This window comes from Gouania willdenowi, chromosome 9 (assembly GCF_900634775.1).
Source record: "Gouania willdenowi chromosome 9, fGouWil2.1, whole genome shotgun sequence".
NCBI lineage: Eukaryota > Metazoa > Chordata > Actinopteri > Blenniiformes > Gobiesocidae > Gouania > Gouania willdenowi.
In genome coordinates, this window is record NC_041052.1 from 26,822,101 (window position 1) to 26,848,022 (window position 25,922).

Consider the following 25,922-nt stretch of genomic DNA (forward strand, 5'->3'; position numbering starts at 1 on the left):
AATCACTGTCATCTCTCCCACAGGACTGCCTCTAATCTTTGATGCCGTAAACAAGAATAAACAGTCTTTGCCCTCGCCTTTTCTTTTAATCTTTTGGGAAACAGTTTGAGTATGGATCATTATTTCTTTCATTTTAGGAGCCTTTTGTGTCAAGGGCTCTTATTTTTAGGATGTTTGAGGCCTAAAACGACTTGATCTAACTTGGGAGATGAGAGCTGGGGGAGATTTCTACTCAGCCTGTCAACTCCTGGTGCTTTATGGAGTGTTTTCAACTTCAGGTGAACTCTAGAGTTCAACATTGCTTATCAAAGTCCTTTCAAGTTCAGCATCCACAGCCATCTAACTGCTCGTCTGCATCAGATGATTTCTGCCAAGGCTACATCAGGATGCACTAAGTCCACTAAGCCGCACAGGTTTTAGATACTAAAAGCTGCGTTTGTCAGTCAAATGTATGCAGTAACACAAAGTAATCAGGTGAGGGCAATATTGCATTCCTTTTTAAAAAATAAATAAATAAATTTATACCCATTGCATGGCCTGAGGAATTCTTGAGGTTTATTGTAAGAAATATTGTAAAAGAAGAGTGAATGGAAGAAATTGGAGTGAAAAGGACCTGAATATGATTCCAGAACTTTTTGCACTGGATTCAAACACTCAGCTCCAGCAGCTTAGTCAGAAGTAGGTTAAAATAATCAGGCATAGCGGTTCAAATCTAAATCTCGGAAATTCTTCATACAAGTCTACTTTTCTTGTTCCAGATATGCTGTTTTGTCTCAGTTTTAGTTGAATAACTGGCTGGAAAAAAGATTTGTTTAACATGCTGCAGAAAAAAAAAGCTCTGCCGGGCGGGAAAGACATAGAAAATGTACAAGGTTAGACTTGCAGATATACTCAAGCCATAAGTACAACATTTGACTTCCAAATAAAGATATGAAAAGAAGTGTAGCTGGTCACAGATTGTGTCTTTATTGCTGACATATTCTCCGTGGCTTAGTAGAAAAAAACAGTTTTTATAGTGTGAGGTTAGCACTAGTGTGACTCTAGCTGGAACAAAAGGGCCACATGGCCATGACAGCGGCAGACACTAAAAACACTGGATGGGTAAAAGTAACTGACAGCAACATGTGGCTGATGGGTGCCAGCAATAAGTAAACACATATGACATGAGTGGGCCACCAGATTTCAAAGTCAACAGCTGTTGATGAATTCACTGTATAAGGGTGGAGGGAACTGCCTGAAGTCTGATCACATATCAAACTGTTGTAAACTCAACAAGTCTATCTATGTTTAAATCTATTTCAGAATCAGAATCAGAAATGTTTTAATGGCCATGTACAGTTTTAAGGACAGTACAAGGAATTTGTCTTGGTAGTTACAATTACTCTCTTGCACCCTGGTATTATTTTTAGATTAAGTTCTTTACATATGTTCAGTAGAAATCCAAAATATTCTGCAGGTCCAAATCAAAAGTTTATATCCCAAACAAACCTGTTTTAAATATGAACAAATGTAGACCGAAACTTGCATTGATCCACCTCTTGTACATCAAACATCCTGTAGAGTCCCCCCCCCCCCCCCCGGCCTATTACTAAACAAGACCCAAATATAATTCATTCCCTATTCAATCATTCATCTTGTGAACATGCTTTATATTGTACAAGGCTGCGAGGCAAATACATAAAAATATTTATAGAGAGGCACCACATTCACACTACCATTCACTCCTGCAAACATTTTAAAGAATCCAATTTACCTCGTACACATTTCTGGATTGTGTACGAGGTAAACCCACGTATTTATTTATGTGTTGTTGATTTGATATGGGCATCGCAATTACATTAGATGCCCAATGTATTTTTTTCATTGATTCCCTCAATCGTTAGTTAGAGGATGATTTGCTCCTTTCTTACTGCAGGGCGAGCCCAAACACCTCGCTCCTATTTGATGATGTGTTCCCACTTAGATGACGAATTTGAGCAGCACTGAGCTGGAGAAGCCGCGCCTTCAGGAAGCTCTCTGCCGTGATTAACATGTAAACAGACACGCCCACAAAGGTGAGCATTTCTATGTATGTATTTTCTACAGTCTATGTATGTATCTAACTGTAGTCCTGGACCTCCATGGCCTTGTGGGGTGGCCTTGACCTGGGTGGCTTGGGTGGGTTGCTAGGGTGTTTTGGGTGCCTCCGCTCGGGCGCGCGTCCCTTTTGGGTGCTCTTGTGGTCCCTGGGCGGTTTGGTGTTGCTCTCCTGCCCCCTCTGTGCACGTCTGGGTGGCCCTTGAGGCTGGGGGCCTGCGTGTTTCTCTTTCCTCTTGCCCTCTGTCCCCCTGTCTCGTCCTCCCCCCTCCTCCACCTTCGCTTTGTGCCTGCTCTCCCGTTGGGTTTGGCGCGGGGGGCTCCTGTCAGCCCGGGATGCTGGTGGGGGGGGGGGGCTGTGGCCTTCGCTTGGGGGTGGGCATTGCTGCACCGGGTGGGTGGCCTGGGGGTTGGCTCGTCTGGGGGCCTGGGGTGGTGGGGTTCATGGCCTCGGGACAGGGGGTTCCGGGGTGGGGGTGGCTGCTCTTGGGGGCGACGCTTGCGTCCTGGGTTGTTGGGTGGCGGGCGTTGCTGTGGGTTGCTCCGCTGGCCGGGCTAAGTAGTGGCGCGGGGGGCGGCACCCCCACCTCTGGCTGCCCTACTAATCCCTCCAATTTTAATTACACCTCAACACACTACCCCCCGGAGGGTGGGACCACTACTTCCACCCTCCGGAGCTATTGCACCACATACACATATACTGTATACACATAGGTTGAATGGGGAGCACCGCTACACTCCAGCCACCTTTTTTTAATAGCACTTCGTACATTCACTAAACACACACATTCACTCAGGGGATAGGGAAGTGCCTCTCCATTGCGGAATGGAGAGGCACCATAACAGGGTGGGGGCCCGGCCCCTCTGTTGATGGCTGGGCCACTGTGTAGAGATCGGGGGGGTGCGATCGGGCGTGGCGTGGGTCTCTGGGGGGTTTGGAGGGGTGTTGCTGGGGCTCTCTTTGCAGGGTCTCTCCGGGCGGTGCCGGCCTGGTGGGACGTGGAGGTGCCCCTTCTCGACGGGTGCTGCTTGGAGCTTGTCTCATCTCCTGGTTGCCTTGGGGGTGTGTGGGTCCGGGGCGGCCTGCCGCGCCGGTGTGGGGAGTGGACGCGCTGGGAGGTGCTGGCGTCTACGTTGGGGTTGGGGTGGGATTGCTTGGCGCTCCGGGGTGGTGCTCTTTGCTGGGGGGCGGGGGGTGGTGGGCGGGGCTGTCTGGGGCTCATCGCGCCGGTGGCATCAAGGAAAGGAGATCTGGCGCGCTCTGGGGTGCTCGGTCGGTGAGCCTGGGGGCCGGCGGGTCGACTTGCAGCGTCCCCTTGATGCCCTCGGCGACTATGGGCATGGTCGTTGTCCCTGTGAGCACTGCTCTCGGTGCTGCTTCTGTTCAGGGTCCTTCTGGGCTGGGGTCCGGTCCCTGCTGGCTCTGGGCCTACCGGCGGGCGCCCGCCGGCTGCCCGTCCGGCGCGGCTCTGGCCGTTTGCTGGGCGTGGGCCTTGACTCCTCTGCTAGGGTCTCAGGCGGGGGGCTCTTTGGGGCCTCCCTTTGGGGGGTTGGGTGCTTGGATGTGGGTGGGTGGGGGCGGGATGCTGGCAGGGGGCCTCGGGGTTGGGGTCGGTTGCGGGATGCGCTGGGTACTCGGCTGCTTGGGGCTTCCTCGGATGTGTGTGCGGGGGCAGTGGCTGCCTCTCTGCCTGTGATCTTGGGGGCGTCTAGGGGGCTGCTCGGCCGAGGGGGGTGGCCTGGGGCTCCCTGGCCCCCGCTCTTTCTGCTGGCCTAGCTGCATCTGTGGGCCCGGGGCAGTTCCTGGGTTTGCGCTAGCGGTTTTTGCACATACACTGGTCTACGTCTACCATGCACTGGCACGCCTTGGGATGTGGGATAAAACTCATACTGGGCTTAACTTTAGACACAATAATCCCAAATACCTGCTTTAGGTACTACCACTCACTCATTCCCCCTGTCCACAGCCACCAACTTTATAGCTAAGCTTCACTCTTGTCACTATACTGGCTTGATGACACAACATAATAAGCACAATGTGTTCTACAACTTCACATCTCACCCTCACTGTAAAATAATCTATTCTTCCCCACCCTTTATATTTCCTACCTTGAGTCACCAATTTATTTTATTGCAATAACAAAACATGCAATGCTGTCTCATAATGATTGCACTTCTTCTAGTGTTGACCTTTGACAGCATGTGCAGACAAGGTAAAAAAAAAAAAAAAAAGTTAGGGACCTACCATGATGCCCTGAGAACATCTGAGAGAGGACTGGAAGTGAAGACGTTGCTTTGTGTGTGTGTGTGTGTGTGTGTGTGTGTGTGTGTTTTTTAAATATCTATTACCTGAGCAAAGTGTGAACGTGTTCCCTTACTTTGGTTTAATATATGGATAATTTGGCTCCTTTAAGCTCGTTATTTTGGTGGTTTTACCGCAATAATTGTGTTTTAATCGTAATAATTGTGTTTTTAATTAACTAGTCTGCACAGTGTGGTCCAATTTCTCACATATACAACGTTAAGTCATAAATCTGCTTTTTCCAATAAACAGGAAAAAGCTTTGACACGTCGCTGGTTTATCTGGCAGACTTTAATGAATATTTCGCGTGTCTGTGGTCAGTCATGGAGCGAGCGGCTCACTGACACCGACACAGGGCTGCAGGTATCGATGGAGCCTGAGTGAGTTCCTGAAGCTACTGTGTGTGTGTGTGTGTGTGTGTGTGTGTGTGTGTGTGTGTGTGTGTGTGTGTGTGTGTGTGTGTGTGTGTGTGTGTGTGTGTGTGTGTGTGTGTGTGTGTGTGTGTGTGTGTGTGTGTGTGTGTGTGTGATCCACTCCCCTCCCAGTTCACAAGGCATGATGGCGGAACTGTGGCTTCGGAATGCGTAGGACAACACGACCCGTCCGCCTTTAACAAGTGTACATAGTTATTTATTTAGCCCGTAGCTAAACTTCTTCACTATGACCCGTTGGATTCCCACGAAGAAGGAGAAGTACGGAGTGGGTGAGTGCTCAGTCTTACACTGGGAAAAGTGGCCTCGTAAACTTCCAGTAACTTCAACCCAGTTTAGAAGAAGTTTAGTAACTCTTTATTGTTGTCTGCTGCTCCACAGCCTTGCCGCTGTTTGTCGTCTCACATTCAGCTTCACGCTTTTTCACATTTCGAGTCCAAGTTAACTCATTCAACCAGTTTGTCTTGAATACGTGTTTAATCGGATAATGAGGGGTAATAAAGGAGGTGGTGGGGAGGAAAAGTGGAAGAGAGCCAGCAAAGTTAAATGAGCATAGTAGTCATTCCTGAGTTTCATGGACTCCGGTCTAATTTGCTCAGTGACATTTATATTTACGTAAAGGCAAAATAGGTTGGAACAGATACATTTGACATTGTTTAAGCACAAATATATCATAGTTATAAACACCAATGGTCCAAGAGCTGTAGTCCCCACTATCCATGCTGAAACCAGACCCTTAAAGTAGTGGGTCTCAAACTTTTTTTTGGCTGAATCCAAGTACCACCTTTGTCGACTACAACATTGTGCTTAGAAAATTGTTTAAAAACAACTGTAGAGCATCATGATGGAATGAACGAGTGCTAACACACATTTTAAAGAATCTCATTTTGTAAGTAGAAAGAAACTGTATTAAGTGCAGTGGTTCCCAACCTTTTTTTGGATCGTGACCCCATTTTGAAATCAAGAACTTCTGGTGACCCCAAAGACATTTTTTTATTATCAGTTTTCAATCATGTTTGAGTTCAGATATGTATATTTCTTTACAGCATTTTAGTTCAACGATATTCACAAAGTGAACATATAGAAATACAGTTGTTTTAGATTGTGTGATGTATTAATAAAAAAAAACATAAAAATGACAATTTGTAACATTTTTCAGAAATTTCAGGGGACCCCACATGGGCTCTCTCTCTCTCTCAAGTACCCCCTGGAGTGCCATTGTGTACCCCTAGGGGTACACATACTCCCATTTGAGAAACACTGCCTTAAAAGGTTAGGTATTATAAAACATCTCTGCTATAGAGGTGTGTGTCAGACTCACTAACATTTAAGTCCTGCATCATGTGAGGTGGTAGCGGCACAGATCAGTCATGTTTGCCCAGCATATTCCACTAATGCAAGGCCAAGCTGACACCAAATAACTGTTGAGTGCTTCTCTTTCTGCTTCATTTGCATTTTAGGCTGGATGTCTTTAAATGCTGGATGGGGACATATTAGGGGGTCTATGGTCTGCTATAACATTCAATAACATCCACATGGATTTTGTACATCCTGATGCAATGTGAGGTCTCTTTTGTTTTGGCCTTCCTTCCACAAAAATACTAGGACAGTGGTTCTTACCCTTATTGGAGGTTCGAAATTCTGCAGGCTTCATCGGTGCATCATCCAAACCTTTTGTAATTAGAAAAACAATTTCCTCAAAATATAACTATTTGTATGCATCTTATTCGGACACACACATGTAAGCCCTTGGATTTGTTTAAAACACTTTTAATTTATAATTTTATGTATTAATATTTAGAATTAATTCAAGTTATGGTAGTTTATCTTTGAATAAACTTGCTTATCATGGACATTTTTTTGGTATCACGTTTTTACTGTCTTGACCCCTACCAAACCCCTCAGAGCGACTCATGACCACTGGGGTTTGATGAAACCCAGGTTAAGAACCATTGTACTTGGATTTTGCATCTCTAAAAATGTGCTTTTAGAAACCAGTTACCAAAGTGGGAAAACCTGTAAAGTGGCATTTTATTGGTTAGGTTAGGTCCCAATCCAGAGGCAGATCACAAAGAAGCAATTTTTGTACCTTGTTGTATCACATTGTATTCAGTTCTTCCACTTTTTGCCATTCTTCATCTACATTCCCTTCTTGTTGGACTTTACCGTTAAAAATGAAGTGTGTTCTCTATTTCTGTGGATTTATTCAGCACAGCTAGTGTAACACCTACAATCCCAGGACATTTAAGACCACTTTTGAAACTGATTTGAATCTGAAGATGAGACAGTACTACACTTTGCATGACTGAGAAGAACCTCCATGGATCACAACTGTGTTGGATTGATTTTCACTGCTCTCTGCGACCATGGCTCAGGTGGTAGAGGATCGTCTTCTGATCGAGAGGTTGGGGGTTCGATCCCAGTACCTGACTATGTGTCGAAGTGTCCTTGGGCAAGACACTGAACCCTAAGTTGCTCCCAGTGGTCGACTAGCGCCTTGCATGGCAGTCCTGTCCCACTGGTGTGTGAATGTGAGAGTGATTGGGTGAATGAGCTGATATGTAAAGCGCTTTGGGACTGCTTCAGTGTGGTGATAAAGCTCTATATACAGTAAATCTAGTCCATTTACCATTTACCAAATCCCACTGTTGTGTAAGGCATAAAGGTGTGGTTCTTTGACCTGCATTTGTGTTTGAGAATATGCAATCCACTTAATATTATCAGATACTTTTGTCCATGTAAATCCACAATGTGGCGGCCTTCATAAAGTATGCCTGTCAAGTTTACAGCGGTTACTTTATGGCCAGCGCAGGTCAGCTATCAACTAGTTTCTGTTCTGACTCATTGTTGAAACTGTGCTGAAAGCTACAGGCACTTCTCCCAACATCATGTCCTGCTGTAAAGTGGATATATTGTTGGCCAGAAGGAACGTCCTGCAACTGGGCAAAATGAATTCACCTTGTTTTTCTGCTGTAGGAAGGATTCTAAGCCCTGAGTGCACAAATGTTTTATAGTTGGAGAATCTATGCGATAAGTTTGGAGGAGCAGGGGTAAATTGTTTGCGAAACACCTTTAGGGACATGGTTTCAATTCCCAGTTGTGGCAGTAATGGCCTTTGTTGTCTGTCATGCAAATTGTAATCTAATAATAATACAGTAATTGATATGTAATTACAGAATCTCTCCTGGTCCGAATAATAATGATAATGTAACATTTGTTAATCACAGTAATAAAATACTTTCTCTGCATTTTACCCATTTTCCCTGAGGGGTAGCAGTGGGCTGCCAATTGGAGGGTCCTGGGGAGCATTTAGGGTTAAGGGACTTGCTCACCATCCCTCAGTCATGTCCCAGGTGAGATTCAAACCAAATCTGCTATGACGACTTCTGGTGAAATGTTAATTTTGGGTTGTGATCATTTTTACCTTTAGTGACCCATCATTAATTACTACTTTTTTTTTTAATTATTATTATTTTTTTTTTACAAATTAGTGATCACAATTTAAAAAAATGCATTTACCTTGACTTGCTTGTCCATTTTGTGCTTCTTGACCCAATCATTGTTTTGGTTTGAAATGTACGTTTATGCGCTGTCACGTGTGAAATCACATTAAACTGAACAAGGAATGTGTTTGGTACTGCAACATTAATGTGTGCTCTTTAGTTTTATATGACATTTAAACTGCTGATGTTTAATCCTTTCAGACTCCAGTGTGCTGTTCAAAGTCATCCAGCAAAGACTGTCTTATTCTTCTGCTGTTCTCCCTAAATAACAGGGCAAGAATCACAAACATCACATTTAATCCTTGAAATGTCATCACACCTTTTACACGGTTTTAATTCCATTAGTAAACCCTGGCGGTGTTCAAAGACCGCACACAACAATGTTGTATGTCAGATCATATCTTATATATATGATGTGAGATAACAGGATAATGTGGTTAATTTGGAGATTGGGATGTGGCAGTAATGGTGTCATAACCTGATGAGAGTAGCTGTACCATGGTTTCACAGAAAGCACTTTTTAGATTTGAAGGATTGAAATATGAAACTGTTTCATAACAGTGTTGGAGAGTTCTTGCTTGAGGCTACATTAGTTGTAAATGCTGTAACACACCCAGAGTATGAGTTCTGATCGGCTCACTGAAAAAGTTCAGAATATGAACACTGCACACATTGGGGGTTGCTGCCGACCTAATATTCTGATCCTGAATTCAATTTTAGGGTTGTTTACAGAACTATCTTGACAATATATTAATAGAAAAGATAAAACTTTGAAGCTTTTAAATGGTGTCAGCATCAATAAAGGAAATGATAAGAGGTGGTGGCAGATGACTTTTACTGTGGCCACGACTTATAAAAAAACAAAACAAAAGAAGGCAAGGGGGAAAAGGACAATGTCATCAAGACTTTGAAACCTTCAACCTACTTGTTAGTACTTTTAACTGACTTAGTTTATAATAGGTTTTAAAGGACCTTATATTAGGACTTGTTAGAGCACCAATGCTTAAAAGTGTCTTTAGCATGGTTGTTAGTTTTTTTTATCCTGCTATGTCACTTGATGGCTCGAAACTACTGAGCTGGGACACATTTGAGGCACATAGGCACCGTAGCAGAATAATTTTGTTGCGAAACACTCTTTACTCAGACATTACTATGTCAAATATATGTCTTATACTTATAGAATCTTTATGTGTGAAAGTAAATATTTAGCACAACGAATGTAACTAATGGTTGAGAATGGAACTTAAAACAATGCCTGAATGTAACTAGAACAGATGAACATGCAGTACTATTGTTTTTGTTAGGTTTGCTTTCCAAAATATTAACTTAACCATCCAGCTATCCAGATGTGGTTTAAATATCTCAGCTTATTCTAGCCACACAGCAGGGTGCATCCAAGTACCAGAGTAACAGGCGCACACACATTAAATAAACATGCTTTCCTCACAAGATTCAATCCATTATAGCAAACTATGGCAGCTTCCGTTGGGGTAGCATTTGTGATGGTGTGTTGGTTAATGCAGACATAATCATAAGATTACAAATACCTTACAGTTGTTCGCCAGCAATTTTACTGCCATTTCTTTAAATGGGAGTCATTTGAGGCCGGAGCTTTGGATTGTTGTCACTGTAGCCAGACCAATGTTTCCAAAACTTTCATCTATCCGTTTATCAGACTTCTCTACCCACTTATCCTAAACATACCCTGTTTATTCACGGTTTAAAAACGCATGCACATATGCATGCACACATACCCACTAACTCTTAGTAAAAATAATTTTAACATATATATATATATATATATATATATATATATACTGTATTAGGGATGCAACAGTCAGCCTACGGTTCAATACGTACCTTGCTTTTTTGATCATGGTTCACAGTTCGGTTTATTTCTGACGGCCCGGGCCGTTAAAGTGTGTCATTAAAAAGTGTTTTAAGTAAATTTTAAAGAACAGCAAGGGATTGAGAAAGAGAGCTACGCCTACTTTGTTCATTTTTAATCTTACTTTGAAGCAAAACAAGATTTACACACATTCCTGTGTATTGTATGATTTAAAATAAACAAAACTTTATAAAATACATATAAAATAAAATAACCATTCCAAAGGACAAATATTTAACTCTGGCAACCCATATACAAACAAGGGAAATATTCATTCAAAAATACAAATAAACAAAAATTAATTACTTTCAATAAATAAACCTGTACTTCAGTAAACTTAAACTGGCCATTTATTTTCTAACGTGCATCCTTCAGAGTATTTAAAACATGATGAAGCTCACATTTCCAAGCACCAAAAATGGCTGCAAATCCCTGGCGATGAACACAACTGACTTTGTTATTTTTTGTGTTTCTCTGAAAGTAAAGTATGTCTGAACAAAGGCACGTAGGAACGACTGTTGCTTTTTAGATGACGGTGTTACCTGTTTGGCCACCCTGCTCCATCACTGGGTGATGGAGTCACAGATTTGAAGTCATGTTGGAAATGTTTTCATTTGAATATACCATACGTATAAAACAATGTTTCTCGTTTCCACACCGCTGACTTTAAAGACTGCAGAGCTTTCTCAAGCTGGTGCTGCTGCTCCCTGCTAACCATGCTAACCATGCTAAAAGAAACAACATTGTCAGCGTCGCTAAACTTTAGCGCATTGTGATTTGCTTATTAACTCAAGTGCCGAGTATATACAGTATATTAGGGGTGGGGGAAAAAATCGATTCACATAAGAATTGCGATTCTAATCATCCAGAATTCTCAATTGATTCATGAACTTCAAAAATCATTTTTTTTTAATGAAAAAAAACAGTAGAAACACAAAACTAAAACAACAACAAAAAAACTGACAAAGAACAGGACGAAAGCAGTTATACAATATATATGTACTGTATAACTGTCTCTCTCAGACCCCCTTCATTAGCGGAGGAACCATGACACAGCTTTCCCTCTACTAGCCAAATTGGCTAAACACTACCTATGCTTCCCTGGTACTAGTGTTGCAGCGGAAGGTGTATTCACCACCGCTGGAGATATTGTGACAGCACAGCGAGGCAATCTCAGTCCAGAACACGTAGATCAGTTTCTTTTTCTGCAAATGAACCTAGATGTTCCTGAAGGACAGTAATTCAACATTGACAATTATGGACTGTGTAATCCTATACACCAAGCCCAAGATGTGTCTACCCTTGTTATGTGATTTGTTGAGAAATCACATAACATAGCAGTTCAAGTTTGCTGTGTTATTTGTTCAATTTGATTTTTGAAATATCAAAGAAAACACCATTTTTGTTGTTGTGTATTTTGAAATGGGCCACTTATGAGAGAGAAAAAGGCAGCCAGCCTAAGCTTTTATTTAGGCAATTTTATTTATTAACTGAAGCTTTATTTTTTGTAGGCCTTAACGTATTCTTGTAGTCACTGAGAATTGAGACATACTTCTGGAAGAAAGGGGCAGCTGGCCTAAGCTTTTATTTAGGCATTTTTATGTAGTAAGTACATTTTTATTTGTTTAACATGAATAAATGTTACCTTTTGTCTTTTTTTTTTATTTATTTTTTTTTATGCATATTTTGTTTTTGCAATAAAATACATTGATTTATTTTATTGCTTAATTGTGACCATCACCAGCCCTCCCTAAGGAAGGGAAAGAAATCTTTTATTATAGGGAGGATATAAAAAGGGAGAGCAGTGTTACACCTAAGTGGAAGGGGAGGGGAAAGGGAGCAGGGAGGAGAGACTCAAGACAGGAAATAGAAAAGGTGGGGAAGAATAGAAGAATAGCATGTGTGCAAAAAAAAAAAAAAAAAATCCGCTACTGCAAGCCCAGGAACTGCCCTGGGCCCGCAGATGCAGCCAGGCCAGCAGAAAGAGCGGAGGCCAGGGAGCCCCAGGCAACCCCCCCTGCGGCCGAGCAACCCCCCAGGTGCTGAGGAAGCCCCAAGCAGCCGAGCACCCAGCGCATCCCCCCACCGACCCCAACCCCCAACCCCAAGGCCCCCCGCCAGCATCCAGCCCCCCCCACCCACCCACACCCAAGCACCCAACCCCCCGAGGGAAGGGCCCAGAGAGCCCCCCGCCCGAGACCCCAGCAGGGGAGCCAAGGCCCCCGCCCAGCAGACGGCCAGAGCCGCGCGGAATGGGCAGCCGGCGGGCGCCCGTCAGTGGGCCCAGAGCCAGCAGGGTCTGGACCCCAGGCCAGAAGGACCCGGAACGGAAGCAGCATCGAGAGCAGCGCCCCCAGGGACGACAACCACGCCCATAGTCGCCGAGGGCTGCAAGCCGCCCCGCTGGCCCCCAGGCGCACCGACCAAGCACCCCAGTTACCTTTTGTCTTAAGTTTGCCTTTGTGTGATAACATCATTGGAATCAGATTATTTAAAATTATCTTATATAAACTGTAATGTTTTGATGCCGTAATTTGCCTTAACACAGTATGCATTGTATACATTTTTGAATCGAAAATCATTTGAATTGAGAATCCGTTAAAACAAAAATTGGTTAAAACGAGAATCGATTTTGAATCAAATCAAATTGTGAGACACCCAAAGATTCACATCCCTACAGTATATATATATATATATATATATATATATATATTAGAGGAATAAAATGCAAACTTAACCCAGAAGGACGGAATTCAAACAAATACTTTAGCTGAAAGATGGCCACTAATCACTGAGTGGCTCCTACTTAACATAATGAGCAGAAAAATGTATTTTTCCATGAGTGTTACTTGCTCAAGATTTAGTATTTACAAAATTATATTGGTATTCTCCTGAGCACAATTTAATGCAATTATTTTTTTAATTTTCTTTTAGATCCTAACCTTGTCAATGTCAAACATGATTAGAGCTGCTTACCAGGAAATGGTGACTTTGCTCCACTTCTGAAGAACCTGATTGTTTGAGATTTTTGATTTAAAAAAAAAAAATAAAATAAAAAAAACCCGAAAAGTTACTTAACTTTTTTGCCAACATGAAGTGAGGCATCTGCCCTGTCCGATAAGACAGTTTCCACTGGCAACCCAAACGGACCTAATGTAGTCTTTTTTTTAATAACTATTAATAGTAATAAAGTTGAGAACAGGCATATTTGATGGATGAGCTTGAAGGACTTTCTAACAGAAGAATGGTAAAATGGTAAATGGACTAGATTTATATAGCACTTTATCACCACTCTGAAGCAGTCTCAAAGCGCTTTACATATCAGCTCATTCACCCAATCACAAACCAGTGGGACAGGACTGCCATGCAAGGCGCTAGTCGACCACTGGGAGCAACTTAGGGTTCAGTGTCTTGCCCAAGGACACTTCGACACATAGTCAGGTACTGGGATCGAACCCCCAACCTCTCGATCAGTAGACCACCCTCTACCACCTGAGCCATGGTCGCAGAGAGCAGTGAAAATCAATCCAACACAGTTGTGATCCATGGAGGTTCTTCTCAGTCATGCAAAGTGTAGTACTGTCTCATCTTCAGATTCAAATCAGTTTCAAAAGTGGTCTTAAATGTCCTGGGATTGTAGGTGTTACACTAGCTGTGCTGAATAAATCCACAGAAATAGAGAACACACTTCATTTTTAACGTAAAGTCCAACAAGAAGGGAATGTAGATGAAGAATGGCAAAAAGTGGAAGAACTGAATACAATGTGGTACAACAAGGTACAAAAATTGCTTCTTTGTGATCTGCCTCTGGATTGGGACCTAACCTAACCAATAAAATGCCACTTTGCAGGTTTTCCCACTTTGGGAATTTTCATGGAAGAAGATGATCATTATTGAGAGGTTGTGATGTCATGAACTGCTTGTGTCTAGACTAATGACTTTATGTTGTCATTATCTGTATGTGTTTCTCTTCATTAGATAGTTCAAAGTAATTTTTTGTATGTTAGAGTTAATATTTCCCACTCGGCTAGCTGATTGGATCAGGGTCTAACTGTTTGTCTTCTAGAGCAAGTTGCGTTGCTGTAAACGTGTTTTGTTTGTGCATTGATTTCAGTAGATTTGGTGCCCCATCATTTTGTGTTTTTTTTCCTGGTCATAACACAGGAGAGATTCACTGTAACAGTGCTGATACATTTTTTTAAGTTAATTTTGATGAGTTACTAGAAGCTACTCCATGTTTTAAGGCAGCTTTCTACACTTTTCGGTATTTGTTTATTGGTTAATCATCCTCTATGGTAAATCATTCAAGCTTGGTCTGATTTAATAGTAAATATGCACATTACGGTCAGCTCTTGTCAATGAGCTTTTGTTAAACTTTACATCTGGCCCTGCAATTTACAAGCTCAGTGTCATAAATGTAATAGAAAGCTATTGTTCCAATGAGATGAGCTGTGCTGAGGATCCGCAGACGGATGCTTTTAGATTAGACAGAGAAGCATCCAAACACGTTCCACGGCTCGTTATCATTGGCATCCTGCCATGTTGCTGCTGGGCTTGGACTCAAGTGGTCAAGTGTGTCAAGTTGGTGAATGGACCATTGTCACTGTTGACATGATTAGAGGCAGATGCATGGCTGGGTGATACAAACTTAAAATAGTATCACAGTATCTATGCCTCTTTTAGTGATTGCCATGTTACAATGTTACTGTAGCACTATAGTAGCTCACTAAAAATGTATATACTTGCACGCTATGTGTTTCTTAAGGGTTACTTTCAGGATGTACTCATTTTTTAACCAAACATTAACCAATTAGTCACATGAAATATACATTAATCTATTTTAAATTAGATAAAGTAGATAATGATATACAAGCACCTGTATTGCTGTTTTAGCCAGAGTTCCACTTTCTAATGTAATAACTTCTGGTTTGTAAGATACTCAATCACTATTAGTGAATAGTCCCATAATAGTGTTTGTAGTACTGGGAGAAGTGATTGTTCAGATGAAATTATTGCTGTAGGTATTTGGCTGTTGAAGATGGTCATTATGGTATTATGACTGATCTATCACTCTTAATTAGGTGCAAGCAGTAACTGTGGCTGTGATGGGATATTTCTCTCTGTCATGTGTGCACGAGATGTGCGAGTCTCTCCAAAAATATCTATAGTATCGATTCGATACCAGCGTCAATATTGGTATTGAATGATACCAGTGTAAAAAGATCGATCCTCTAGTTTTGTTTTCTCTCCTGTGCGCACTGACCACTGCAGTTTCAACAAAGAGGCGACCTGACTGTCTGTCAGGGCTGCTGCTCAAGTGTAAGCTGTATAAAAGGCTGTAAGATATAGCGGTAACACAACAAATTTATACAAGGCAAGCGTATGGAAAATCATGCGGCACAAAACACTGAGCTACAGACACGGAGGAGGAGAGGCGTCGCCCATTCCCTGTTCCGACAGACCCAGAATATCCAGGTTGATAAGAGTAGTCGTCTTCACTATCAGTTAATATTATCTTTAAAAGTGCAACTGGTCATATGTTACTCATCATTATTTATTGTTTTTGAGATGGCCTGAAACCGAATAGCTTTAGTTCATTAGAAAATATTATTTAAGATAAGATAATCCTTTATTTATCCCGCAACGGAGAAATTTACATTTACAGTACAGTGTGTATACATGTACAGTGTGTACAAAAAGACAGGAATGATATATGAAGTTCTAATAATATAACAAGTGTAACTAGAGAACGGTTATGTACAGAACAATTTAACTCCGATAAATGTGTATGTGACCATACTGCCATACAATGTGTACTGATAATATAACAGCGGTTAAAAAAAGCACATAAAATTAAATAAAAAATGCTTAATTTACTGAAATTAACACAAATAAATATACTGACTATAGTATGGCCCTGGAAGATTGATTATAATGATCATTTTGTACATTTTGTATTTTTTTTTAAAATATCATATTTGTATATAATTTGTATATTTGTATTGTTGTTGTTGTTGTTGTTATTAATAATAATAATCTTACTTAATTTTTTACTACTGCAATGTGTGTGTATCTGATCCTTATTTTTAACAGTCTTTTACTTAATTATACACTTATTTCATGTTTATTCTTTCTTTGGTCTTTGTTAAACGTTTTTTTCTTTTATTTGTGATTTTTTTCAAGTGGCTGTAACGAAAGCAATTTCCCCCTGGGATTAATAAAGGATGATTCTGATTTTGATCATTTTGCGTTAACTATGAAAGAAATACTGAATATTTACACACAAGGTACTGTATTATTTCACCTCGCCCATTTCCAAAAAGCAGTGGAGATCACTGGAGCCTGGCAAGAATGACGGTGAAGGATAATAAAGTATTTTTTAATCATTTATAAACTTTTTTCACAAAATAATTTAACCTTAGTATTTAGAAAGTATTGGTATTGATGATATTGGCTCTGTGTTTACTTGGTATATATACAAAATTGGTATTTATACAAAATTTTGCAGTACGTAGAGCTGGGTATCATGAACAATTTCCTGAATTGATTCGATTACAATTAAGTAGGTTTTAAATTCATTAATCACAATTCGATTTCAGATCAGTAATGATTGATTGATCTTCTAAATTTTACTTGAATATTAATAAGATGGTTTCTAACTTCAGACTTATGTTGGGTCGGCTTACCCAACAGAGCTTTGTCTGCATCCGCTGTGTTTGCACTGAATGCAATTTTACGTTGCGCAGGCGCAGTAGTCAATTTTGAATAATGCCAGACTGTAGCGCAAGACTACTGGGGTTACAGTGACCTTGACTTAGGGCTCAGATTTTTTCAAGAAAAATTTGAGTTTCAATTCGATTTTTTAATTTTTTTTGTCATTACACTTAAAAATGACTGCAGACATCAGATATATTGTCTAAAGTGTAAATTTATTGCTGTGATTGTCCTCAAGAGTTAAAATGCATAGAACAATCCCAAAATAAAAAGTATATAAGGCTTCTGTCATTCAACAATTTCAAGCTTTAACCCAGGTTTAAGCAAAAATGCAACACCAACTTCACAGTAGCTTAAATTTAAATTTTAACTTAAACTAAATATTTTACAACATTACAGTTAAAAAAATAAACTCTTCTCTTAGCATCTCAGCATGCACATATTTTGATCTACAAACTCAATTAATCGTTTAAATTGTTTTTTTTTTTGCCCAGCCCTACTTTGACATTTGACCTTTGATCAGATTTTCATGTTGTTTTTGTTTGAAATTAAGCATGACTATGCACTTCATTTTAGTTTAAGCATTCATAAGTTATTGCTTCTTTAAAAGTAAAACAACACCTAACTGTCAGATCTAGGCTTTGGTTTCTTCATTTAGGGCATGGTAATGCGATGCAATTATGGGCACGCTTGTGTTTAATTCAGGGATTTTGGAGCCGTGTTCTCTTCCAGTGTTGGCTCTTCTATTTGTTTTTGTTTTGATGCCTCAACAAGGGATTTCAGAGCAAGAAACTATTCACCTGTGCTGATGCCCCTAAAGAACCAAATTGGCAACATTCTAGTCATATACTCCATTAGCGGTCTTCTACCTCACTTCCAAAATGTAAATGTTTGAAGAAAAGTCAAGTTTTAAAATGAGGGGGAAGTCACCGATGAGAAAGGGTAGTCACATTCAGCGATTTGTCTAGTTTTGGTATTCACTCTGAGGTGAGATAAGCTGAGCCAGTTGGAGCGTGCTGTGAAATCTGGCCTGAAGCAACATGCATTATCACCATGCAAGTCAGGGCAGAGCTGTGCTCATGGTGCCTCTTATCTCCCCACGAGAATGAGTGGCTGCACACTGTTGCAGCTCCCTCGAGACATGGCAAAGACCTTTTAATGCTTGTATTGTTTGCCAAGGTTTCCTTTTTGCAATCTTTTCTGGTTTTGGGTGTGTCAATAGAGGAGTGAGTGTGTATGTGCATAGCCACACAAGTGTATGTCCTCCTTGTTATGAAGAATATAGAGGAAAATGTGATCCTGCCAAACCGTCAAATGAAAATGTTTTGGCCATTTTTTTAGGAAGGTAACCTAAGATGTGTGTTTGCAGAAGAAAAGATAAGAGTCATGCAATGAATAATTAGATGCTGTTTACTCGTGTGATGACACCAATGCCACCTGCTTCTTTCAAGTGTCTATTTTAATTAGAAATAGTCAAATTGCTTTTGGATGTGTGCAACACAGCATGCTTTTGAATAATTAGTGACATGTAGAAAAAAAGCCTGCTCAAAAAAGTCCTGCTGGGAATCCAACTTCAGGGACAATGGAGCAGTCCTTTCTTACGCAGTGGGAATCTCATCCAAAACTTGCTGCACAGACTTGCTGCAAGAGATTTATAAAGGGATTAGGAGTCTTTTTCATTGAACCCTGAAAATAAATTCATACTCATCAAACTGTCAGCGGAAACCTTTGTGTTTTCTGTTGCAGAATTTCTCCACGTTTAGTGTGTGTGTACTCTGTCTTCCAGCCATTTACAACTATGATCCCAGTGGAGAGCAGGAGCTGTGTCTACAGGTGGGCGACACCGTGCACATACTTGAGAAGTTGGAAGGTAAGCAATCCTGAACACACGACAGGCCTCGACACATCCCTTCTTCTCTATGTGAGACTGAAGCACACACGTAAACAACATGTCCAACTAACTTTTATTCGTAGTGCTCTCTATAAATGTGTAAATAAAACTGACACCACAGAATTGTTGTACACTTTTTTATTCTCAGTATAACAGTTTTTTTCTCTCCTTAGGCTGGTATAGAGGCTACACTTTGCGCAAGAAATCCCAGAAGGTAAGCTGTACTTATTAATGCTTTAGTTTTAGATATGATATAAGGAACAAGACCAGGTGAACAATTACTATTGTTTTAGTTTTACTTTGCTGGATTGTAGCTGAAATGCAAATAGAGCCTTTAAATAACAAAAAAGAAATGCAATTTTTAAAATATTTTTGTAATTAGCCTATACTATACAAGGCTGTACATTGTTTAATCAAAAGAGTAAAAACTAGTGCTGGGGCACATTACGCATGATTGTAGTCGTTAGGTCAAGATAGCAGTAAATAATACTACACATTATTCTACACAATAATACACTGGAGTGCTTTTGATGGTACAATGTGTACTCTTACCAGGGTTGGGGTCAATTACATATTTCAGTGACAATTATATTTTCAATTATCCATGTTCAATTACAAATACAGTGACTGGCTTTTTTTCCCCAATTACAATTAAATTACAATTATTTTTTATGCTCAGAAAGCCAATTACAATGACGTTTCTCAATTACAATCAACAGTGACATGCCGTGAGCACTAGAGTTGGGTAAGCAGGGCGTTGCGAATCGAGACCACCAATGTCAACACCAAAAACAATTCCATATGTTTCTGCTGGCAAGTGTTATTTTAATTCAATTCAATTCAACTTTATTTGTATAGCGCAATTTACAACAAAGTCATCTCAATGCGCTTATCAGAATATAAAATTCATAATAAGAGAGTAAAATCCCAACAAGATCCACATGAACAAGCATTTAGCCATCTAACAAAATCAAGATCGTAAAACAGCAATAAAGAAACAAACAATTATTTAATATAGCCTCCAGACTCTCCCAGCAAAATCATGACACGGCAGCGCCTCCGTTGTTTGTGTTGGAAACACAGAAACACGGAGAAAATGACAACAACAACTCAGAACAGCCTCAGTGAGGGGCATCCACAAAGCCAATCCTACCTTTCACTGTGGAAAATACGAACAATTTTCTGACTTTACCTTTGCTGAAGGTCTGGTAGCTCAGGTGTTGGTCTCCCATCTTTTCGAAGCTGTTGTTTTTCCTCAAAAGAAAGTGTCTTTATCGTCACTAGCGCTGTCATCCTGCCTAGTGTTATCCCGCTCACTAGCTAGAGAACGTAACAGCAGTCACGCTGTATCAATTCACTAATGCACTCTGAAGGTACGTATAGCATTTAGCATTGACTGGTTACGTCCAAAGGCACCGTAGAGAGCTGCCTTTTTACCTAAATGGTTTTCATCTTGGGGAACTGACTGCGCATGCGCAAACACATAAAAACAAGCTTTAGAAACAGAGGCAGAGCAGCAATGTGCTTTTGGGAGGGGGTGTGGCCTCCTCCTGCTTTACAGCGAAGTGAGACTGTGCAGCGTTTCTGCCATACCAGGAAATAGCGATGTTTAGTCATTTGGGCTATGAAAAGCACAAAATGCGGACACTTTCAAACTTATAGGTACTGTAGGCAATCGGAAATGAAAAAATAACTCATTCATAATTATATTATAATTAAAACAAATAAACAAAATATGGATTCACCCTTGGGTAGCCTACCTTTCCTACCCTGACGGCACGTCACTGACAATCCATCACAATTACTGTGCCTGAAATAAATAACCAAATAAAAGTTAACCTTGGCTTTCTGTTAGCATCGCTTATGAAAAAAGGTCTTAAATCAGCTGTAAAACACACTACAGCTGTAAAATACAATATTATATATCATCTAATTTGTTTCTCATATCTTGGTTACCTCGTTAGGCTTCCTAATCAATGAAAATATAGGTTTTAAAAAGGCTTTTTTGTGTCACTATACCCCTAAATTTATATGATTTTAATTGGTAAAATGTGAGAAAGCTTGATATGAAACATATTTTAATAATAGTTAACTAAATATATGTAGAACTGTAACATGGTTCCCCAGTTTTGCGGTAAATTACTATTGACAATTTTTATTTAGTTTTCATGACAATTACAAAGTAAATTATCTAAACTCAATTACAATTGAATTACGATAACGACAGTAACAGATTTTTTGAATTACAATTACAAATATAATATATTATGTCATAATTGTAATTAATTATAATTGACCCCAACCCTGACTTTTACCCTCCTTTTTTTCTCAGGGTATTTTCCCAGTGTCCTACATTCACCTAAAAGAAGCCATTGTCGAGGGAATCGGGTGAGATCATATATCAGCCTACATTTTTCTTCAATATTAAGGCTCTTTCCTTTTGGTTTACAGTCCTGCTTTGTCATTTGCTAATAATATGACAGTACAGTTGTAATTACCGTAAGTGAGGCTTCAGTAATGCTTTTCTTGGCTGTGCAGTGTAACTATTCATCATGTTTAAAAAGCAGTATTCTTTTGTCCAGGTTATGTGACACATTTTGTGAGTGATGGGCCCTAATATATCCTCCTTTTTTTCTTGTGGCTGTTAGCCAGCAAGAAATAATCATTCCTGCAGATTTACCCCTCGTACAGGAGCTTGGGGCAACTCTGAGGGAATGGGCACAGATATGGCAGGATCTCTATGTGGTATGTGTAGACCATCTGACACACAGTTTGGTGCACCTCACAGTTTCTGACACTGCTCTGACACTATTTTTTTTTTTGTCAAAAAGTTTCATTGTTACTCGTTTACTACAAGACATACTTTTTGTGACAGGCAAACAAAACAACGCTATTCAGGAGTGTGCAGCAAATGGCCTACAGCCTCATCGAATATCGCTCCCAGATAGTGTCAGGAACGCTGCCCAAGGATGACCTTGTGGAGCTCAAAAAGAAGGTCACAGCAAAGATTGATTACGGAAATCGGTATGATTGTAGGTCACTAAATTGAAGGTCTTGTTTACAGCAAGCTCACATGTAAATGTTTTACTTATGTGAGTCATGTTTTGCAGATAGTTTCTTTAAGCTTTTTGGATGCTGTGTACTCCTCTCTGCCACTCAGGATTCTGGGATTGGATTTGGTGGTGCGAGATGAAGCAGGAAACACGCTGGATCCTGACCACACCAGCACTGTCAGCCTGTTTCGAGCGCACGAGACAGCATCCCGCAGTGTCGATGACAGGATCCAAGAGGAAAAGGTAACATTTTGGTTCTTCATGACAATCAGTCACCTAATTTCATTATTAGCTGCTCGCTTCAGTTAACACCAATGCCTGTTGTCTGTATTGTGTCAATTTTTTCTCCTTATAGACGCGACTTCAAAACCTGGAGACGAGGCGTCAGACCTTGTTCAGCACTGTGCACACCTACAGTCTCCTCATGAATTTGAAAAACTTTGTGTGTAACATTGGAGAAGACGCTGAGCTGCTCATGTCTCTCTATGATCCCGACCAATCAGAATTCATCAGGTTAGCTTTTCTCAGACAAACTCAGACAATTTTTTAGTTTGGTTAAAATATTCAGTGAAATTCTAAAATGCTATCTTTGGTTTCTGCACAGTTTTACTGATCCCTGTGAATTTTCAGAGCCAGTCACCATACAGCAGATTATCACAATTGTTTATTTCATTGTAAGTGACATGACATATTTCAACGGTTGAGTTGGTCTTCATGCATGTTTGATATTTAGATTATGGCACGGAAAACAGAAGCCATGTCAGTCATTGCTGCCAAGCATATTAGGTGCTAAGCTATGCATAGCGCTTCCAGAAATCAGATTTCTATTTCAAGTGTAGAATTACCTTCCTGACTAAACTCTAAGAAAATGGAATTTTTACCCTGAATGATCCTGGGCTTTACATTTAGCTGCAGGTATTATAACAGACTGGCATCAAATCTCAACAGATTTATGAAAAAAAAGTATTGTAATGTAATGTATTGCAAAAATGTGAAATGAAAAATTAATTGAAAAAAGTTTCCTCCTTTATCAATCAGCTTTTTTTCTTTCCCTACTAACGAATAGGAGACACCCTGGAAAGATTGCACTCACAGATAGACAGTTACAGGCACTCACATACATTTTGGTGTGGTATTCTTTTTCTCTTTCTGAATCCAATATGTAAAAGTTAGATGTGTTCAGACCCAAAGGATACAAAAGACGCAAAAAGAATTAGGATTCTAGCTGTGTCAAGTTTAGCTGACTTATCATGGAAAAAGAGGCTGTTATGCTGGTCTTTAGTTATGTAATATATAGTCATATTTGTAGACTATATATGATGTACACATACACTTCTTTCTACATAGTATTTACTCCAGCATTTGGTGAAGATAAATTGTTGGATAACCACGAATATTTAAAATGACGAGGTAATCCTTGAGAACTACCATTTTGCTGCTCAATATTGCGTTAACCTCCATCCAAACACTTTGGTTTGGCTTCCAATGCCTGAGTGATCCATTGTTGATTAACCTACTGTAACATACGACATACTTGTTGGACAATGGAAGCAAGAGGAGTACTTCAGAAAAGTCTTGCACAAACAGGAAGAACATGTAAACTCTGGGCTGCAGACTTAATAGCCTTTCGGTTTGTGGTGTATCGAGTTTGGAATGTTAAATGTAAATTTATTGTAGCCTGCTTTGAAAAGGACACCATTTGATTACATAATCAAGTTAAGTTAGATTATTGATAGATTTGAAGTCATGTACTTTAGTGCTGTTTTCACTTTTTTTTAACAGCTTACTAGCCAAAGTGCAAAAAATACAAGAAAACAGCACTTAGAAAAAGCATAAATAAAATAATAATCACTATAGGTTATGTATTATTGTATGTATTATGCTGGAAGGCTACTCCTTTCATGCACTGCTCAGCTGCTGCTACTCCGTCTGCTTGCTGGTGTAGAAAACTAACTATTCTTTTCTGAGGCGAAAAGTGTGCCAAGCATTAAAAATGGAGAGTGAAATTGAAATGGCAGGCTGACTTGAATGTTAATGGTGGAAAAAAAACTCAAAACATTTAATGAACTCAAGCTCTTAGATTAATGTTCTGCAACACAAGAGGTGCGAGTCTCCTGAAAAGGACAGGAATGATGACTAGACCATTTTCCAGCAGGCATTGGTAAGTGTTAGGTGTAGCTGACACAGGTAATGATAGGAGTGTATTTTATAGTTAAAGCTGTTCACAACTAGGCTTTGATGCAGCTGTGTCTGAGCTTCATATGGCCAAGCATCTTCTGTGGAAGGAATGTGTTTGGATTGAAAAAAAAAGATCATCTTTTGTGGAACCCCTCTGACAATGTCCTATATCTAATTGTGATTTATTTTCATATTCATGCAGTGAAAACTTTTTGGTGCGCTGGGACAGTATGGGGATGCCTAAAGAGATTGAAAAACTCAACAACCTCCCTGCACTGTTTACGGTAACTCAATTGTAACAACCACTCAGTGTGCTTTTTCTGTTTTGTGTTTGAGTGCTGCCTGAAGCATGTGACAAGGGAGACAGTTTTGACTTTGGATTTCTGCTCATCCATTCATAGTCTCACTTAATTGCACTTCACTGAGAATTATTTATTAGGTTGGCTTATCACTGTTTGTGTGAGAAACCTTATGCAGAGTCAGCTGAGGGTAATTTACATCTGCAGCCCCGACTTCCTTCCTGAAAATTATTTAAGACGTTATGGTTGTGTGTTTCCAGGACTTGAGTAGCAGTGACTTAATGAGGCAGAGGCTCTTTCTGGTGTGTCAGATCATCAGAGTGGGCTGCATGGAGCTCAAAGAGGGCAAGAAACAAACTGGCGGACTGAGGAGGCCTTTTGGTGTGGCTGGTAAGGAGCTTTTCTCATGTCCCAATATTTGCTAAAGCGATGCTAAAGTCAATTCATTGTGAGGAAAAGGCATTTCTTTCTTGTGGTGCAACGGCTTGAACAGATCTACTGAGGTGTGAAAATTACGGATCCACGTGTCGAGCGAAATAGAAACACCTGCCTCCTGACCTAGAAAATGCCTTCACTCTGCCTTGTCGGGGGAGTAGGTGGAAATTGGTTTAGCGGTCGTCTTTTTGTTTCTGGCCGGATGATTAGTGGATTTGATGAGAAATGGTTTGCTCTAGTGTGTGCAGCAAATGGACTGAAACCACATCCAGAAAGAACATTTACTGCATATTTTTTTCAGTCAGAAAAAAAAAAACCTAAAAAGAAAAGTAAAACGGGGCTGAACAATGAAGAAACATTTGCACGCTCGAGATAAAGAACCTTCAGACAGTTTTATGGTTTTCTATCTGCCAGCCCAGGCATCATGTGAAATGAGGTTTAAAACCTAGGGCTGCCTTAGTTTTAAAGAACATACAGTTTTACCTTTTCATGGTATTGAAAGAGGTAAAAAAAAAAATCTCTGGCTACAGAAACTCTTTCCTGAATATTAAATAATCTTTTTACATGAGTCTTTTTTCCCAACGTGAGCATCCAAATGTGTTTGTCATTGCAGTGATGGACATAACAGATATCGCCCATGGCAAGATCGATGATGAGGACAAACAGCATTTTATTCCCTTTCAGCAGTAAGTCTTTTGATCCTGTCACACATCTGCTGTTAATCGGCTCAATCTTTTTTTGTAACAGCAAAGAGACGAACAAGAATAATGGATGAGAAATGAAGGCAGGTCATGGGTTGCACTTAAAGAGTAGCTGTAGTGAATTTTCACTGCATGTGAAAAGGTCATTTACATATAATGCCAGAGGTTTAGTTGAGTAAACATTTTTTAAAAGTCCACCTTGAGCATACAGGAGTAAAAAAAAAAAAAACCTGCTTATCAGAGGGACATGATCGCCACCATTTTTGATCTCCTCAGATGATTGTATTAAAGTCGGTAGGAGCAGGTAGGAGCCAATGTAAACACTGTGCAAAAACCAACAACTTGTCGTCACATCCGACCGAACATGGATTGTATATTTAGCTATCAAATTGTGCTAAAAGGTACTTCAAATGCGTGTGTTTTTGTTTTTCACTACATGAAACACAATCTT

At 40.3% G+C, this 25,922-nt stretch overlaps 1 protein-coding gene across 1 annotated transcript in view; it reads left to right on the top strand.

The window, feature by feature from the left end:
- Positions 1–4,727: 4,727 nt before the first annotated feature.
- Positions 4,728–25,922, top strand: part of dock5 (dedicator of cytokinesis 5) — a 56,896-nt gene continuing 35,701 nt past the window's right edge. The window contains exons 1-11 of the mRNA XM_028456827.1: positions 4,728–5,081; positions 18,701–18,784; positions 18,979–19,019; positions 21,138–21,193; positions 21,454–21,550; positions 21,681–21,829; positions 21,966–22,101; positions 22,214–22,371; positions 24,239–24,320; positions 24,596–24,725; positions 25,384–25,456. Coding sequence (XP_028312628.1) covers positions 5,039–5,081; positions 18,701–18,784; positions 18,979–19,019; positions 21,138–21,193; positions 21,454–21,550; positions 21,681–21,829; positions 21,966–22,101; positions 22,214–22,371; positions 24,239–24,320; positions 24,596–24,725; positions 25,384–25,456 — 1,049 coding nt within the window. The 5' untranslated portion in view covers positions 4,728–5,038. The remainder of the gene's footprint in view (positions 5,082–18,700; positions 18,785–18,978; positions 19,020–21,137; positions 21,194–21,453; positions 21,551–21,680; positions 21,830–21,965; positions 22,102–22,213; positions 22,372–24,238; positions 24,321–24,595; positions 24,726–25,383; positions 25,457–25,922) is intronic.